The 18863-nt window shown below is 39.8% G+C and overlaps 1 protein-coding gene across 4 annotated transcripts in view; it reads left to right on the top strand.

Moving 5' to 3' along the window:
- The window catches only part of LDAH (lipid droplet associated hydrolase), a 96852-nt gene that overhangs the window by 10263 nt on the left and 67726 nt on the right, over positions 1-18863 (top strand). For all 4 annotated transcript variants that reach the window (XM_026695350.2, XM_026695349.2, XM_087917904.1 and 1 more), the window contains one exon: positions 14094-14263. In XM_026695350.2, the coding sequence (XP_026551135.2) occupies positions 14094-14263 (170 nt within the window). The remainder of the gene's footprint in view (positions 1-14093; positions 14264-18863) is intronic.

Genomic DNA, 18863 nt, shown 5'->3' with positions numbered 1-18863 from the left:
TCTCCCATCTGTAGAATAATAATCTTTCACAAAACTGATCCCTAGTGACAGGTTGGGGCACCACTGCTATAAAATAAACCTAAGAAATCAATGCCATATAGGTCAGGGCTATTTTTATTGTAATGGTTATAGTAATAGAATCTTGGAAGTCTGAATGTGCTCCCCCCTCTTTCCCTTTATTTCTGTGGAAACTAGGAAAGGGGCCAATCAGTTGTTTTCTCAAATATTTCTTGGAATGGATTCAAACCCAACTTGTCTGATCATTGCCTTAGTAATGGCTCTTTGTCCTATTCTTCAGGACTATTCCTCTGCCCTCTATAGCTCTAGAGGTGCAGGATCGAATGTTCTTTTGTTACAATTTCTCTCAAAGTTTGATGTCTATACTATTGAGCCCAGACAGCTTCCTTGGTTAAGCAAGAATCTGTCAACGAGCAAAATGATGATTTCAGCAAAAAAAAAAAAGGGGGGGGGAGGGGGGGCTTACAGCTTGCATGAGAGTGCATGATTATGGCTAGGTTGGCCATAGAGAAGTCTGCAGTTTTAACTCTAGTAACTGTCCAGTTCGGTTTTCTCATGTAGTTAATAACATCACGTGTAAATGGGAATATGATAGAAACTTTGGAAGTGAATAAGGTAAAGGTTCCCCTCACACAAACATGCTAGTAGTTTCCAGTAGTTTCTAGAAGGTGGTGCTCATCTCCGTGGTCATGTGGCCGGCATGACTAAACACCGAAGGTGCATGGAACGCTGTTACCTTCCCACCAAAGTGGTCCCTATTTTTCTACTTGCATTTTTACATGCTTTCAAACTGCTAGGTTGGCAGAAGCTGGGACAAGTAACGGGAGCTCACTCCATTACACGGTGCTAGGGATTCGAACTGTGGACCTCTCTGATCAACATCTTAGCCACTGTGTCACCGCGTCCCTCAGAAGTAAATAGAAACATCTTTAGTGGATGCTTCTGGGTCTAAGTTTTATAATCACTCTGAAGTGATTATAATTTAAGATTATAAGATTATGATTATAAGATTATGATTATAAGATTATGAAGTTAAGCACATTACCACAGTTCTAACAAAAATGTCCAGTGTTGTGTTACATGGTTTTATGGATCAGTTTTATTTAATATGACGTCTTTGCCCATGTCATTCAGCACATTTTAACTACAAAAGCTAAGTATGCTTTGTTCACAGGAGACAAATCATATTAAAAGAGTGGATTAGATGACTGTTCCTTCAAAATACTTCTTAGATATTAACCAATGTTTGATTCCACTGGTTCATTGTTCTCACTGTCAAACAACTTGCCTTCAGAACCTGTGGGTGCTCCATCACAGGAGGTTTTTGAGAGGAGACTGGACAGCCGTTTGTCTGAACTGGTATAGTGGTGGCTAATCTTTTTGGGCTCCTGTGCCAAAAATTGAGAGTGTGCCAGCACGCCTGTACTTGCATGCCGGCACCCAGAATGTGCACACCCTCTCCCCACACCACCTGCGAATGTGCGCGCAATCCCCACCCCTCACCCCTTACCTGCACTGTGCTTCTCAGCTGATTTTTCAGCTGGTTTGAGGCCTTTTTCAGCCTCCTAGAGGGTTGGAAAAAGCCTCTGCAAGGCTTCTCAGGCCGAATTATCGGCCCGTTTCATCACTTCCGGTATTACAGGAGGTGACGAAATGGGCCTGTAATTTGGCCTGAGAAGCCTTGCAGAGGCTTTTTCCAAGCCACTGGGAGGCCGATAAAGGCCTCAAACCAACTGAAAAAAAAAAAAAATCAGCTGTGAGGTGCAGGCATGCGCAATAAGGTACATTTGCCTGAGGCTCGCGTGTCAACACAAATGGCTCTTGATGCCACTTGTGGCATGCTTGCCATAGGTTCGCCATCACGGGTATAGGATCACCTGCTTGAGCAGGGGGGTTCGACTAGAAGACCGCCGAGGTCCCTTCCAACTTTGATGTTTTGTTCTATGAAAGTTAGTCCCTATCACTAGAAAGGTAACTGGGGAAAAGATATGATAGCTCAATTCTCTGAACATTCTTGAATTTAAGCAATCTGATGTTATGCCTGTTTGGCCTTAATACTTTAACCACCACAACTGGCTCTCATTTGGGAATTACTACATCATAATCAATTAGTGGTAGCAGTGCATATTTTGCATTCCACGTCAACATTTTATTTGCACAGTATCTTAATTTACGTGTGCCTTTTTGTCTGTTTGTAATTTTAGCTACTGTTCAGTTATATTATGCTGATAGTTAATTATCTTGTTTGGTGTGGTGTGATTAATTTCAGTGGATATTTTTGACTAATAAATAATGGTTTTTGTACTTTTCTTCAGTATCTATAAATAATATCTAGAAATTTTAATAGACAAATGTTTAAATAATGCTTGTAACAAATAAAGCATTCAGCACTTCCATTTATAGAACAGGAACAATTATATTTAACTTTTTTATTATCACTAACTTCTCATCTGGATTCTAAACCTTTTGTAACATCCTACCTCCTGTACTTCTATAGCTGAAAGTGAAATCTGAGATAGCATGGTATTTTGTTTAAATTGCTGCTAATCATTGTGGTCAAATGTTAAATTCTAAAGCAAACAATAACAATTTGGCACTGCATGGGGAAAAAATATTTCCCAGCTTTCAGATTGATAGTAGAACTTGTGAATTAGCATTTGCTGGCAAGTCCATGACCTTACACAGTTTTTAAAAAACCCTCTTGTTGATTGATAGTTTGAAGTCATCCGAGCTTAGATTGTACATTGAACTTTTAGTGCAGTTGCCAGAAAATTTACAGCCATGTATAGCCTGATCATTTATCAAATTGATCTCCAGTACAGAGCCAGGAGGGGGGAGGGAAATCTTTGGTAGATGAATATTAGAAATTAAATTATTTGGGTTTCTTAAAAAATCAATTTGCAATCAAATTGATTTATTATTAGTTACTTTGATTTTTCAAAATTACAACCATGAGCAGCACAATGTAAGGAGATCTGTAACTGGACGGTAACTTTCTGTTAAGGTTGAATAAATATCGTAAACTGCTTTCTTCAAAGAAACTTTTAAAAACTCTTCTCCAGGCAAGGGATTACTAGAACATAAAGAAAAGCAAACTAGGATAATAGAAAAGCAAGGGAGATTATGAAAAAAGGTCAGCTCCTTCAGACATGAAATTGACATCAAATTCAGCCCCACAGTCTAATCAATCTAATTTAGGCTATAAGACCTATCTTTTGTATTGCCTGTCTTGAAGTGTGTGTCTGTGTAGATTGATAGAAAGATACATGGTAGGTAGATTGATAGCAAGATGAATGGATTGATAGATGCATTCCCAGCATTCCCTGGTTGGTTGACTGGCTGGTTGGGACTTGCTCCTGGAATTGGGAAAACAAGAGGCTCTGGAAGAGACTTCTGGGGAATGTAGTCTCCTGCGGAAGGAGTTAAATCAGAGTGGTGGGAAGTAGGATGACAGATTTGAGCAACTCAAAAGAAAGGACTAAGAGGGACCAAAAAGAATGACGAAAAGAGGCTGGACTCCATTGAAAAGAGAGAGAGATTGCCAGCCCAAGAAAGAGCCATGGCCCTATCTTGACCTAGAGACTATATCCTGGCTTTCACAAGAGGTGGACTCGATTGGCCTTTCACTGGGTGTGGGAACTGAGGACATGTTTATGAGGTAACAGGATTGGTGAGGGTTCAAGGACCAAATATTTGGGACCTTTTAGCTTGAGCAACATTGGTTGAGCTGGTCATCTGGGACAGAAGGGCCCAATTGCCAGTGGCCCTTTTGGGAGAGGCTCTATAGATAAATTTGCTAAATTTTTGGTTAATTCCTATTCCAAAAGATTGTGTGTGTGTGTGTGAGAGAGAGAGGGGGGGGTGAGGGAGGGAGGGAGAGAGAGAATATTAGCAATTAGTACAGTAACAGTTAATTCTATATTTGTCTAGCTACCTACCTTTAAAGCTGTAATATACTGAAGGATTTATCACGGTATTTTGTCATTCTGCTTAAGAACGAACGATCTATACATGCCGAATAAACATTAGCAGAATCATTAAACGTTGCTTTTTCCTCTGCACTGTCCAGTATTGACACTTTGACTCATTACATTTTCCTAAGGGTTAGTTTGCTTGACTGCAGAGGCTACTTATGAACAGCTCCTTTTATAACCTCATAAACATCAACTACTTATTTATATCCCGTAGTTTTGTCCATTACAACTTGCATATTATTGTTTTTGTTTGTGTCTCTGTTTTATACAGTTAAAAAGTTAGAGGATGTTAATGGCATATTTGGATCTAAAATGGCAAGCTTAAAAAACAAGGAGAAGGGTAATATTCAAATGCCTTCTTGGATTTTATTGTAATCAAAGCACAGCGATCCTTGTTCCTTTTTTAAAATAAGCAACTGAAGCTTGCCCACAGCATTTATTTTTGCAAGATTATAAAATTTCCCTTAACATATCTCTTTAAAAAAATTGGAACAGCTTTTATTTAATTTGGTTTTAGAGTTTCAGTTGCATTTTGTTTGAGTGGTGAAGTAGTGAAGTAATTTACTTTCTTTCTCTTAAGCTTGGAAACATAGATTTGGAAAGTTTATTTAAATGGCATGTTAGTGCTTCCTCTCAGAGGCTTTTAAAAGTACATCATAGTACGGAGTGCTGGCTTTCCAAACAGAAGCTACTGATCAACTGTAGCTGTCAATAAGATCATGTTTAACTAGAGATTAAACAATCAATCTTTTATTGAGTTATAGACACTATAGATATATATATCTTGGTTTAAACTTAATATACTGGGTTTATGTGGGAACTGTATTAGAATCTTTAAAATTAGTTACATTAAACACTTTACATGCCACTCATAGCCTCACATTTAAAACTTTGGCTGAACCTCAACATTGTTGTTATAAGCCACCGTGAACACATTTCCTAATGAAAAGGCATGACAAAACTATGGTAAACAGTAACTAATGTGGGAAGTCATGGATGATGATGACGAGTTTGATTTTTAAAAAGTCTCAAAATTGACAGTGATCAAACGCTAGACTTTGATGCTTACACACTTATCTACTCAATTATTTGAAGAATATGAATTGAATGTGTTACTCTAAAGCAGTCTTCTGTAGGTTGGAATCTACCAAAGAGTTTTCATTATAACTCAAATTATTACTAGGTTGGGGAAGCCTGTGCATCTTCTACAATTTATGTAATCAATGGGATTCTGTCTATATGTGAACTATATGTGAGTATCTAAAATAGAGTTTTTACTTTCTTTTCTGGATTCACTATACAAGGATAATGTTGATGTACAATATTGTCTTTTTTGGTTATATGTTTAAATATGGAATAAGGAATTACAATCTGCAATTTAGGATCTCTCAAATTCATTACATAGAAATGAATTTAATTTTTCAGAAAGCTTTTGTATTGGATACCTCAAAAATGTTGAACCTGTCTGACTAGGATCCAGATAACTGCTTCATCCAGTGTTCTCTGAACAAACAGCCAAAAATGATGGTTGGACAACTTTTGATAGTCATCTAATTCCTATCTTGGTCCAATCAGGGCCTCTTAAGGAGAAAGTATGCCAGTTTCCTTCAAGGCTATTGGAAATATTTCCTTCCTTAAAGAAGTACTAACAATCTAGTGGATGCAGAGAACTGTGCCAGTTGCTCAAAGTGACTGGAACATTTTAGAGAATACTCTATCCAGTTACTCATAAGTCATAGGCCAAAATGAATCCCAGATAATAATTGCCCTGAGCGTTGCTTGAGATTCTGCCCAAGTGGGGTTATGACTGAAGCAAGCTTGATAAACTTTACCAGTCAAAGGCTGAGGTAAATATCACTGTGGCTTGGGAAAGTTCTTATACTGGGCTCCTTCCCAAAAGGGATTAATCACTCCTAATTATGCTCTGGACAGCAGTCCCCTCCCCAATATGCACTGGGAGAGAAGTAACAAATAGTTTAGCTAAGGAGGCTTGTTTCTCCCATTAAGATACCATTGTAGTTTAGCATGTTGTAAATGCAATGGCTAATCAGCCGTACTGAAAGCCTACAAATTCCCTATCCCTGTCAAAATTTCTTAATGTGCAGCTGTTAAATTGTTTGGGGGATACCGTGTTTCTCCAACAATATGGCCTCCCCCAATAGGAAGTCCCAGCATGCTTTATAGGCATAAAATCAAATTAAGCCCCTCCTCCCAAATTAAGGCCTATATTAAACATGTGAAATGGGAGAATAGCGGCAGGGGCTGGCCATTAGGAAGTACTTTTGTTGAATACCCAGATATGGTGCTGCCGTTTCGGGAGACCTTCCGCCACCGTTGCTTTCCTTTCTCCCCGTGTTGCCGCAGCGTTTAAAGCAACGCCACGGTGTTTGGCGCAGCCATGGGCAGTCAGCCAGGGCTCCTCCCTGCAACCGGAGCCCAGCGGAGACACTTGGTTTCAGGCACTCCTGTCGCCACCTTCCCTTCGCCTTTGAAGGCAAAGGCAATTCTTTTAAAAATGACGCCCTACTACCGGTACGACAAAGCCTCCCCTGCCCGAGAGGGCAGCCCTACCCCACATGGGGAGGCAAATCTCCCAGGGCCACACAGGATCAGCCCACCCTGGGAGAAGCACCCAGGCACCATCCCTGCCTGGTGCTGGGCAGAGTGTAAAGAGCTTCGTCTAAGGTGCCCAGCACAGCTGACAGGTGGGCCCTCCTGTCCAGTGGCGGAGCTCTCGCCAAGGCAGCAAGCGCCTCCCTGCCGGATCCTCCGCTCATCCCGCCAGGGCCACACCAGAGCCGTGCAGGCTGGGTAGAGCCAGGAAAGCGAGCCGCGGGTGCGCACATGCCTGCCAAGGGAAAGAGCTGGGCCGACCCAAGCTTGGCTTCTTTCCCAAGTCCCTCCAGCCTGAACCTGAAGGGGCCACCGGGAGAGGCTACCCGAGGCAGTGATATCACCCACCCGTCTGTGGACAGGGAGGCGAGGCAACAGCAGCGCTGCTTCCCTGGCTGGCGGGTCCGGCAGAGAGAGCCTGAAGCCGCCGTCCTTTCCACCCCTCACCCAGCCTGTCCCCATCCCCATACATCTCCAAACGCGCCGGCAGCTCCAAATGCTGCAGCGGCATGGGCATTGGGCAGAGGCGCTCACTCGGCGGGGCTCAGCTGGGAGGAGGACGCAGTGCAGATCGTCGCCTTGCCTCCCTGTCCACGGATGGGCGCTATAACTGCCTCGGGTGGCCTCTCAAGGTGGCCCCTTCAGGTTCAGGCTGGAGGGACTTGGGAAGGAAGCCAAGCTCGGGTCGGCCCAGCTCTTTTGCTTGGCAGGCAGGCGGCCCTGGCGGGATGAGTGAAGGGTCCGGCGAGGAGGTGCTTGCTGCTTTGGCGAGAGCTCCACCACTGGGCAGGAGGGCCCGCCTGTCAGCTGCGTGGGCACCCCAGGCGAAGCTCTTCGTGCTCTGCCCAGCGCCAGGCAGGGATGGAGGCTGGGCGCTTCTCCCAGGGTGGGCCGATCCTGCGCTGCGGCCCCGGGAGATTTGCCTCCCCACGTGGGTTGGGCTTCCCTCTCAGGCAGGGGAGTCTTTGTCATACCTGTAGTAGGGCGTCAGGAAGGTGGCGACAGGATCGCCTGAAGCCGAGTGTCTCCGCCAGGCTCCGGTTGCAGGGAGGAGCCCTGGCTGGCCACATGTGGCTGTGCCAAACGCCGCAGCGTTGCTCTAAATGCCGCGGCAGCATGGGGAGAAGGGAAAGTGACAGAAGGTTTCCCAATACGAAGTGCCCCACCAATGCCGAGGTCAACATCCAAACCGTTGCCGCCTGTCCACCCAAGGAGGTGGGGTGGGTGAGAATTAAGTCACCCCCGAAAAGATGGCTAGCCGTTTTTTCGGGAGTCAAAGAAAAAAAAGACCCGGCCTTATTTTGTGAGAAACACGGTAGGATAAAGTCATATTTAGCCTTAATTCAGCTTAATTCATGTGTCCATAAAATATAACCATTGAGTGAAAAGTTGTGTTCTTGGGTGTGGGGGGGCAGCCATTTGAACACTGAACACTGAAAATGTGCATTTTGTTTTCACCTTTAATATCCAAGACCCAAGACATGGAAAGCAACCATCCATCCTCAGGATGGTGTAATAGTCAACTTATCCCAAAGGTGCTTTTTCAAAAGGCAAACTGGACTTGTTTTTCCTTGAAGATTTTTTTTCAGTTCTCATCCAAGAGTTTCTTCAGTTCTGACAGCCATGCCCTAGATGACTGAGCATCTCCATAGACAACTAATAAGTTTGTGTCAGTCTTGAGGGGTAACCTAGATAGGAATCACAACCAGATAATCTGTTTTTCACTTTTTTGTAAAGTTACGCTGACAGAATCTTACAAGCCTGAAAGTGCAATCCTCTCTCCCTCTCCCATCTTCTTTACAACCTGATACCGTAAAGGAAGAGTCTCTTCTGAGCCTCTTGCCCTGCCCGTTATCCAACTGCTGGCTATACTGTCTCTTATCTGATTGTTCCTTAGGCAGCACCTCTTTGCCTTGTCAACAAATATACAAGACTGTTTTTCCCGCAGAATATGTCTGGTCCTTCAGTATAGACAGGAGCTTCCTGTTTATAGGACCATTTAATATACGCAGTGATTCACTTTCAAAGTTCTGCAGGCTATTCATCAACAGTGAAAGATTACCACATCAGTGTGTTTTCATTTAATGTTTTAGGAACTGCCTCAGCATGGTCGTGGTACTCATCTTAATGGTTTAGCCTTTGCTGCTCAGTTTGACTCTTCAGGAACTTTAAAGGACATTTGAAAGCATAAACACCCGTAATAATTCATTAATATTGATCGGAAATGGACAAACATTTGATGCCAAGAGTTAATTTGAAATATGTAAAAGTATATCACGGGAGGAAAGCATCGGATTTTCAGCTGTTGTTTTTCTGTTTTGATTTGCTTTGTGTTTGTTTGTAATCTCTCATATGTCCACATGCACGCAAACACATGCAAATGTCTACTTGTATTTTTATTCTATATATGACAAATTTTGGTCCAACAAAAGTTAATGAACTTCAACTCTCATGCTTCCTTGATCCTGGTTAGGTTGCTAGAGATGCCACACTAAAAAGTCAACAACATGTGAAGGCTTGTAAGTTCTTTACCCTGATTTATCCCATTAACTTACTGAAATTTACGGGTATACAAAACAGTTCTCAACTTCAGGGTGTTTTATACTGGAACCATCTCCCAGTTCTAATTTGAAGTGGGTTCCAGAAGTGTTCTAAATGTGAAAAGAGCCTTTGCATCAAAATGAAAACATCTTGCAAAAACCATTTGTAGAATGATTGAAATAACCCATTCTGAGCTTAAACATTATGAATTCGAAATATTTTGCACACATCTACTAGAATTGTAGATGCCTTTGTACATATAACACTTGTCTTAGGGTTGTCAGCAAGACAGTTTGAAGACAGTTTGTGTGATTTAAGGATAGTAGGTAAAATACTATAGTAGTATATTACTAGTAGGTAATTATTTTTCTTGTATAAATTAAAAGACAAGCATAGAAGCTTACTCCTCTGGGATAATTCCCTTGAACATATTTTATTTTGGAATCAGTGCAAATAATACTGAAACATGGCAGTTTTAAAATATGTTTGTTTTTGGTTTGTTTCAAACATTCTTTTACTTCCTAAATGACATACATATTCACTAATCTTAATCATATTCATTCATAGGGGGTGCGGTAGCCTAGCGGTTAAGACACTGGGCTTGTTGACTGAAAGACTATGAGTTCAAGACTCAAGTACTCCGTGATGGGATTAGTTCCCATCCTTACCCTGGCTCCTGCCAATCCAGCAGTTTGAAAGCATGCAAACGCAAGTAGATAAATAGATACCACTTCAGTGAGAAAATAAAAATGCGCCGGGGAATAGTCATGCCAGACACATGACCATGGAAACCATCTTTGGACAACGCTGGCTCCTTGGTTAGGAAACAGAGATTAGCTCCACCCCCTAGAGTCAGATATGACTGGACAGGAGGGAAACATTATCTTTTTACTTTTCATTCATTTATATCATGCCTTTATTATTTTCACAAGTAACTCCAGGCAGCAAACATATCAATATACCTTTTTCCTCCTCTTTTCTCCACAACAACTCTGTGAGGTGAGTTGGGCTGAGAGAGTAACAAGGTCACCCAGCTCTTGTTAATCCTTCTAAATCAGGAGTGTCAAACTCACGGCATCATATTGTATCACAACTTTTGTCAAACTCACGGCATCATATTGTATCACAACTTTTTTCCCCTTGGCTAAACCAAGTGAGGGTGTGATGCATCCAGCCTGCAGGCCGTGAGTTTGACACCCCTGCTCTAAGTATTTGTGTGCAAATATACCAAGTTTTTGCCCCCTTGCTTTATGCTACTGTAACGATAATGTTCTTTTTGATATGGTTCTATTTAAAATCACATTCTCTATATTAAACAGTGCATCATGTTTACCAGTTTCATTTTAGGTAATTTAATTTGTAAAAACAAGTTTGCCGATCCTACTTTAAAAGTAATATTTCCTCTCCATTCCGTTCCCCGTAAATGCCCCATCCAAGAATATGGCTTGGAACACTTTTCTTTCTTTGTTCAAATCTTGTATTTGAAAGGCCTTTTATTGTCCACATTCCTCTTAGTTTGAGTCTAGGTGTGTGCGTGCGTGTGTGTGCATATTGTTTATGGATATTTTCAGCCTTTCACTCCATGACATAAGTTGCTGTGTAGCTGATACCATCACCCATACTGTAATTGGATGCAGATGATATCCTAAGTAGGGAGGGCTGAAAGATATTCCTTTATGAATTTGAAGCTTGTGGAAAAGAAACATTTATATCTCCTGGTGTCCCAGTTTTAGAGGGTTATGTCACAGTTCACTGAGATGAGCAATACTGTGGTTTTCAATTTATATTCTTAACTCCCTCCTTGAGAAATAACAACATGCATTACCTCGAAGACAGCAAGCTAGAGATTTGAAATGGCATTTTGTTTGGAGAGAAAATCCCTAGAAGATCAATTCATACGTCCCAATTCATAGTCCAGTGGTAGGACTTGAAGGGTATGTAAGATGTCAGAAAGATGCTTGGTGACCTCTGGGGCTAAATGAGTAAGAGAAGGGGGCCTCAACTAATTTGATATTCTGAACATTAGTGGCTGCCACACATGTGCTGAAGAATACAAAACAAACTTTTTCGTATGCATTTGCACTAATCTTTACAGAAAATTAAAACTGTGGATAGTATCCAAACTGCAATGCCTCGTGTGATCTCTTTTCTTGCTCTAGGTGTAGAAACACATCGATATCTTTGCACTTGTGATTTAAAAGTATTAGTTCAGTTTCACCGTGATACTTTTAGCCTTTTCCTTCCCCCCACCCCTTTTCTTTAGGATGCAGCCTTGTGACTTTTTTTCCTCTCATTACAACATTTCCTCTATTTTAGGAGTTCTCCAACATAACAAATATTTTATGAGTTCCATTTTATTCTGCACATACTAAATAAGTAGGACGACAGTATACAACCATGACATAACCTTTGTTTTTAAATTTTGAACACATCAATTGAAGATGGGGTAGTCCACTATGTCCATATTTTTAAAGACTGTCTACAATTTGTTGTAGTCAATCAAAGGCCTTCTTATGCACAGCAAAACAAAACAAAAAATCAATTCTTTTTCTTCTTCTGTTGCCATTTGAAATGTGACCGTAGGTGCCTGTTCCCTTTCTGAGACTAGTTTCTGCTTCTTTAAAAAGTTGAGAAACATTTACTTTATTTTAACCAGATTACTTTTTAGGATCAGGGCAGAAAAACCAATATACATACTCTGGGTACGTGAAGATACTACTTTCTATACCTTTATTTTGATCATTTCATGTGATTGTTGAATGAATAAGATGAAAGAAAGTATGAGAAATGATCATACCCCAAAATATCTTAAGTTTGTGTTACTTGAGCGTTTCATATAATTCAGGACAATACTTTTTATAGGATGAATTAGCTGTTCAGCTTACAACACAATACTTGGCTGTGGACTGGATGAAAAAAATAACTGGAGCAACTTGGTCTAAAAATAGGCCTTCATCTGAAAACAGTGCTTTGGCCTAAGGCCTTTGCTACAAAACTTTTTATTTTCCATTACCTGTATAATAAGTGGAAAAAAAAACCTGTTATTGGCAAAAGATTGCTTTCATCTTTTTTTTATTTTGAGGAGGTAAAGAAGAGGGGGCATACCATTTATTTCTGTCTTTCTCGTTCTCCTTTCCGCCTCTTCCATTTTTAATTTAATAGCATAAATCATGGCAGGATGTTTTTAAGGTCAGTTTACCAACAGTATTAATTGGCTTTCTCAAAGCTTTTTCTGTGGCCATCCCTGGTTTAATTTGTTTAAGATTTGAACAAAAGGCTAAACATTGAACATTAAACAATAAACAGTAGAAGATCCTGTTTTCTTGAAGCAATTATCATTTTATACCCAACAATTACTTTTTGTGGCATTTTTTTAAAAACAACTAATTATGCAGGGACCGTATGAGAGCACACTCAATAAGTGGTTCTTCATGTTCTCAGTATGATGCCAAGCACGTTACCATAGACAACCCTGTGCAACATAGCCTCTGAGAAACTCTTAAATAGTGAATGTCATCTCGCCTTGACTGTCTCATCTGAGCAACCTAGGAAGAGGAATACTAAACAGAAACAGGTTCTTTTCTATGTTTTTTTTCTCTTTCTCCCTTTCATTGTTGACTGGATTTGAACCCGGATCTTAGTTTGACTTTCTGCTCTTTATACCACAGCAGATGTAGTCTGTTAAAGTGAAATGAAGGTTTGCCATAGAAGAGAATATTTGAATGAGATTTGCACAAGCATTTTTTTTCCTTCCATTAAACTTTTATTTCATGGAGGAAATGATACGGAGTAGAAGAATGCATTTGAAATTATATTATACTCATGGTTTTGGAGTAAATGTCTCAAAAACCATGAATATTTTATGTTATTTATTAGATTTATATAGCTGCCCGTTTCACATTTTTGGTTTGTCCATGATGGTGACACATTGCAACATTGGGCGTGCATCCCTTGGAGGTTGAACATTTTTTCAAAAAACAAGAAATGTAGATTCTGAGCATGAGAAAATTGGCCACCCTTTCTTTAAAAACGGATGATTCTCAGCTAGGTGGATATCATAGGTGGCATTCAAAAGTAGACTAAGTCAGCTTTTCAGGTGTTTAAGATTCACCGTAAATAATAAACATAATATTGGAATGCTTATAAATATGTTTATGACTTTCCTAGAAAAAATTCCTTATCTTGTTTAATATAAAAGAAAGTTCTTTAGTGAAGTGTTGGAACAGGACATAAAAGGCAAAAGGTTGAGAACCATTTAAGCTGCTAAATAATAGCAACATTTTCCAAACTTTGAAGGGCTGAAACATACTAATTCTCTTAATAAAATAAAATTCTAAAATAGTGGGATTCCATTTCCTTAATAGAATGTGACTTAAGAAGCAAATGGTTAAGAGTCGTTATTGTGAAGGTAGTCCAGCAACATAATTCTTGCTCACTGTTACCTGAAAAAAAATAATTCAGCTGCCTTTTGGTTTCAGGATTCAGTTTAAGATGCTGCCATTTTGTGAGTTTTTCTAGTCTTTAAGATCAGCATCCATGGCTTGTTTTCTGTTCCTACAGGAAAAATAGAGATTGGGGATATCACAACAGGGTGGTTTTTATGGTAATTCTACATCTTTCTTTTGTCCTCCTCCAAGAATTCAGAATGTTCCCTTCTTCTAACCTTATGGAAAATGTTAAAAGCTTTTATATTATTTTTGGTTAAGTTTACTGTATTGTGCATTTAAATAAGTTTTAATTAGTGTTACTATTTTATTGGTAATGTTCTATTTATTACAAGTAATTGAACAACATAAAATAATTATCACTAAAAGAAGGTCTATGAGTATTCTTGGTAATTTCTGGATTGTTTTTGAAAGCAGTTATAAAGAGCTACAGTGAATGCAATGAATCATCTTCAAAGCAAAGGATATAATTTTATTATTATTATTTTTTGGTTGTTTATAGAGATGCTTTTGAATGACACCGATGATGTTTTTGGGCTTCAAGGACAAGCTGAACACAAGTTGAAATTCCTCCGAAAGTATGTGCCAAAAGATGTCAAGCTCGTACTTATTGGACACTCAATTGGCTCTTATTTTGTTCTTGAAATTATGAAGCATTCATCAGAACTGGAGGTATGTCAGAGATATAAACTTATTCAACTTTTTCTTTCTCCAATTCTCCCCTTCCTAAGCTGATCATGTTTGTATAACAATCTTAATTCTCAGTCACAGAAGATGACCCTATAGGAATTGTAATAGTAGTTGTTGTTTCTGTCTGGGAGATTCCAATCATTTTTTTTTTCTAAACTTTCTTTGTATCTGTGCTGTGGAGGATATAATCATCTGAAGTCCTGGAGACCATGATTCCTTCACCAAAATTGGTTCAAAACTTTTGAATATGCATTGCTTTTTAACTAAGACTTCTGGTAGGATTGGAACTTGGCAAGTTGATGATGAAGAATAGGGAAACTAGAATATTCCAACTTCGTCCATCTGAAGGAAGACTCACAGATTGTAGAGAAGGGATTTCAATAAGCATCACTGTAATAGGAAAGTCATACCATCTTAGAGGCAAGGAATCTAGTGGCTTCCCCAAAGAGTAAGAGATGTGTGGTGGTGATGGGTGACTCCCTATTGAGAAGAAGAATTAGCAGCCTGCAGATCAGACATCCTATCAAAACAGTATGCTGTCCCCTAGGTATGAAGATACAAGATGTGATCCAGATAATCAATTATATTAACCATTATTTCATGCTGAAATAAGTGACGCTGCCAGAGACAGCTTTGGAAGAATACTGAAAGATTATGTGTCTTTCAAGTCTGTGAGCAAAATAAATTGGGGCACAGGTGGTGTTTTCATACAAATTTGCAATCTGGAAGATACCTTGCTAAGGTTATCTGGAGAGCTTTAAACTAAATTTGAATGGGGACAATGTCATCCTTTCAGTATAGACCAGACTAGGAAACCAAAGTCAGGCAGGTTAACACTACTTTTTATTATAAAGATATAGAAATAGAATCATGAAAACCTGAATGCATATCTATCTATCTATCTATCTATCTATCTATCTATCTATCTATCTATCTATCTATCCATCCATCCATCCATCCATCCATCTATCCCTCCCTCCCTCCCTCCCTCCCTCCCTCCCTTTCTCTCTCTCTCTCTCTTTCTCTCTTTCTCTCTCTCTCTCTCATACACACACACTCACACTCACTCTGTCAGACCTAGGGAAGATCATATCTAAGACATTTTTTCAGATTACAGTTCTACTCCCAGATTCCGATTTCTTTTATCTGACCATTGTCTTGGTAGCAGCTTTTCCTCCTGTCCTCTTGAGCCAGTGCTTCTTAAAGTATTGTCCTAAGACCTGCCCCAGTACCTGGGGATCCACAAAATCAAATTATTTGCCAGTCTCTGTTGAAAAATAATGCACTATTAAAATCCAATCAAACAATTGTGAGAAGCAGCAGCGAATGCATCCATTTTTAATTTTTAACATGGAAAATATGAGTAAATAAAATCCATACAAACAAAGCACTTCTGGGATTGTCAGCGATTTTTAAAAGCAGGAAGGGGTCCTGAGAGCAAATGTTTAAGTTATGTTTAAGTTAAGTTTAGGCCAGGGGTGTCCAACCTTGGCAACTTTAAGACTTGTGGACTTCAACTCCCAGAAAGCTGGCTGAGGAATTCTGGGAGTTGAAGTCCACAAGTCTTAAAGTTGCCAAGGTTGGACACCCCTGGTTTAGGCCATTCCCTCTGCCTATTACAGAAGAGGACTACAACCTGGAATGGAGATAGACTTTCAAGATCATGGGAAGGGATAGTCCCAGTCTATTTTGTACTGGTCAGACCACTCTTAAAAATCTGTGTCCTGTTCTGGAGGCCACAATAAGAAAGGACACTGAGAAACAGAAAAGAGAGCAGAGAACAGCAAAAAAGATGATGGGAGGCTTGGAAACCAAATCTTACAAAGAGTGGGTAAAGGAACTGGGTGTAGTTAGCCTAAAGAAGAGAAGGCTAAAGGGTGGTATGATAGCAATCTTCCAATACATGAAGGGATACCACAGGGAAGAGGGTGTTAATTTATTTTCCAGACTACTAAAAGCTAATACAGAACTCAAAGATAGAAGGTTTACAGTGAGTAATCCACGCTTGAATTAAGGAGGAATTTCCTAACTGTGAGATCAGTTAAGCCAGGGGTCTCCAACCGTGGCAACTTTAAGACTTGTGGACTTCAATTCCCAGAGTTCCTCAGCCAGCTGAGGAACTCTGGGAGTTGAAGTCCACAAGTCTTAAAGTTGCCAAGGTTGGAGACCCCTGAGTTAAGCAATGTAACAGCATGCCTCTTCCAGCTGTAGGTGCTCCCTTACTGGAATTTCCAAGGGGAAAAAAATGGACAGCTATTTGTCAGAGATTCCAGTTCTAGGCAGGGGATTGGGCTTGAAGACTTCCATACTTTTTTTTCCAATTTGATTCTAATTTGTTTTAGGATATTGTACAACACATGTCTCCCAGGAAGATATTTTACAAATTCTTTTGCAAAACAGATGGAACTAGAGTAGAGGCAAGGTGGAATAGAAATAATTTGAGAAGAAAGGATATAGTGTAGGTATTAGAGTGTAGGTATTAGTCACACATTCCTGTCGATGGCTCACGATTATTCATTAAAATAGTGCCATCTTATTTTTTTCTGTTGGCTTTAGAAAATACTTTACTAATTGTATAACATTATAAAATTAAATATTTAAGTGTAAAAGCATGTATGAATTTATTCCTGTAAATTGTTCTACTTTGACTGAAAGCTTCCTTTTCTTTAGCTGAAACTACAGATCTATTTACACATTACAAATCTAAACTACACATTAACCTATACTTCACACCCAGGAATTAACATGGCTAACATCAAGTTCAGATACAAACTTCTCCCTTTTTATTTCTTTATTTTCCAAGAGGAAAATGTTGTATTTCTTATTGTATTGTATTTGTAATTTATGTAATTCTAATACTAAGGTAATATAATTCTAATACTAAGGGATCTAGGGAAAATGGCTTATTTTACTCTAATAGTTACCTGGTTTCAATTATATTTGATTGGTTGAATTGCCTTCCCCCTACACATGGCCCCAAAGATGTTGCTGGTACAGTAATGATTTATCAGTGAGTTGAAACTATAGATATCCTTAGGATGATTTGAGAGCACAATGTGCTTGAAGTTAAATTATGACAAGCTGCATTTAAGATAGTTCAACAATAGAATATATTTGTATAAGCCAGTTTGTTGCACAACCTCTGCCCAAAGTAAGTAAACCTCTATATTTTATGATATGAAGTGTGATAATAAGAAACTTGTGTTTCCATCTCTTCTCCTGTTTTTATTGGAATATTTAATTTTCAGGGAAATTCAACTCCACAAGTGTAGTTTAGTAGCTGGCTGTGCATCTGTGTATCTTTATGGCTACTTTCTGTACTTGCTATGGGATTCTGTTTTTTTATTTAAAATGTACAGTGGTCTAGATGGTTTTTCAATGCAATGCTTTGAACTACTTGGTTTTATTTTTGTAGTTCCCTATTATTTGTTTTCATTCTAAGTGTGTCTGTTAAAAATTTATTTAAAGTTATTTTTAAAAACTCTGGAAAACCAGGATGCATCTTTGGCTTGGGTGGAAGGAATTTGGACCAGGATTCAAAATGAATGCCCTGGAAGTTGTGATCACACAGTTGACCCTGTCTGTCTCTATCTCCCTCTCTCTCCCTCCCTCCTTCCCCCCCCTCTCTCTCTCACACACACACACACACACACACATACACACACACAGTGTGTGTGTGTGATGACCCAGAGTGTAACACAAACGTAATAAAATCCAAAACGTAAATAAATGTCATTTAATGCCTCCAACCTGGCCCCTCTGTTCAGTAATTCTCAGTTGGAGATAAAACGTACTCAAAAATAGTCTTCAAAAGAAAACAATACAGTCTGAATTTAATGAGCAGATAGAGGTGAAAATAAAAACCAAACAAACTACAATGATGAAATTTCCACAACGGGACAGGAGAAGTATTTACCAAATTCAAGGAGATAACAATGCACGGTCTGTTGGAAGGACGCCATCCAAGACAACCTCAAACCAAAATAAAACATACTTTGTCTCCAGCATTTGCCAGAATGCAGGTCCAAACTCTTATGCAGTTCTCACACCTGCAGCCCATGAAGAGGATCAAGGCCCTCTCCTCCCGAGTAGACCATGTCTCTCTCTTATCCTCTCCTCCTTGCGTGCCCTAGGATGGATAGGGAATGGGCCTGGGTCCTCCTCTGCCTGCTCAGCCGGCCTCTGCCCTTCCCCAGCCTCCTCCACAACCTCCGGAGCCACATTTCCACTCCCTTTTGGCTGTTCCTCCTCTCCCTCAGAGTCAGTTTCCACCAGGGGCATGACACACTGACCTGATGTTTACATTGTTCTGAACTAAGCAGGCACACCAAGTAAACAGCATGCCTAGCTTCAGTTATATGAACATTTTCCTTCAGGTTTGCAGCTTGGAGATGCACAACTGGAGTCAAAGTATGTGGTACGTAGAAGCTCTCCTGAGTTCAAGAAAAACTCGTATTTGCTTGAACATTTAACATATTTTTTATGTACAGAAGGCATATTTTATTTTATTGCTTTAGCCTGAGGGGAGGCAAAAGAAGAGGGAGAGAGAAGAGAAATAATACCATTTAACTGGGGTGATATA

Source organism: Pseudonaja textilis, chromosome 1, assembly GCF_049901715.1.
Source record: "Pseudonaja textilis isolate UNSWEBS1 chromosome 1, rPseTex1.2, whole genome shotgun sequence".
NCBI classification, from domain to species: domain Eukaryota; kingdom Metazoa; phylum Chordata; class Lepidosauria; order Squamata; family Elapidae; genus Pseudonaja; species Pseudonaja textilis.
The sequence above is the reverse complement of the archived record's forward strand: the minus strand, read 5'-3'. Positions and strand labels throughout refer to the sequence as shown.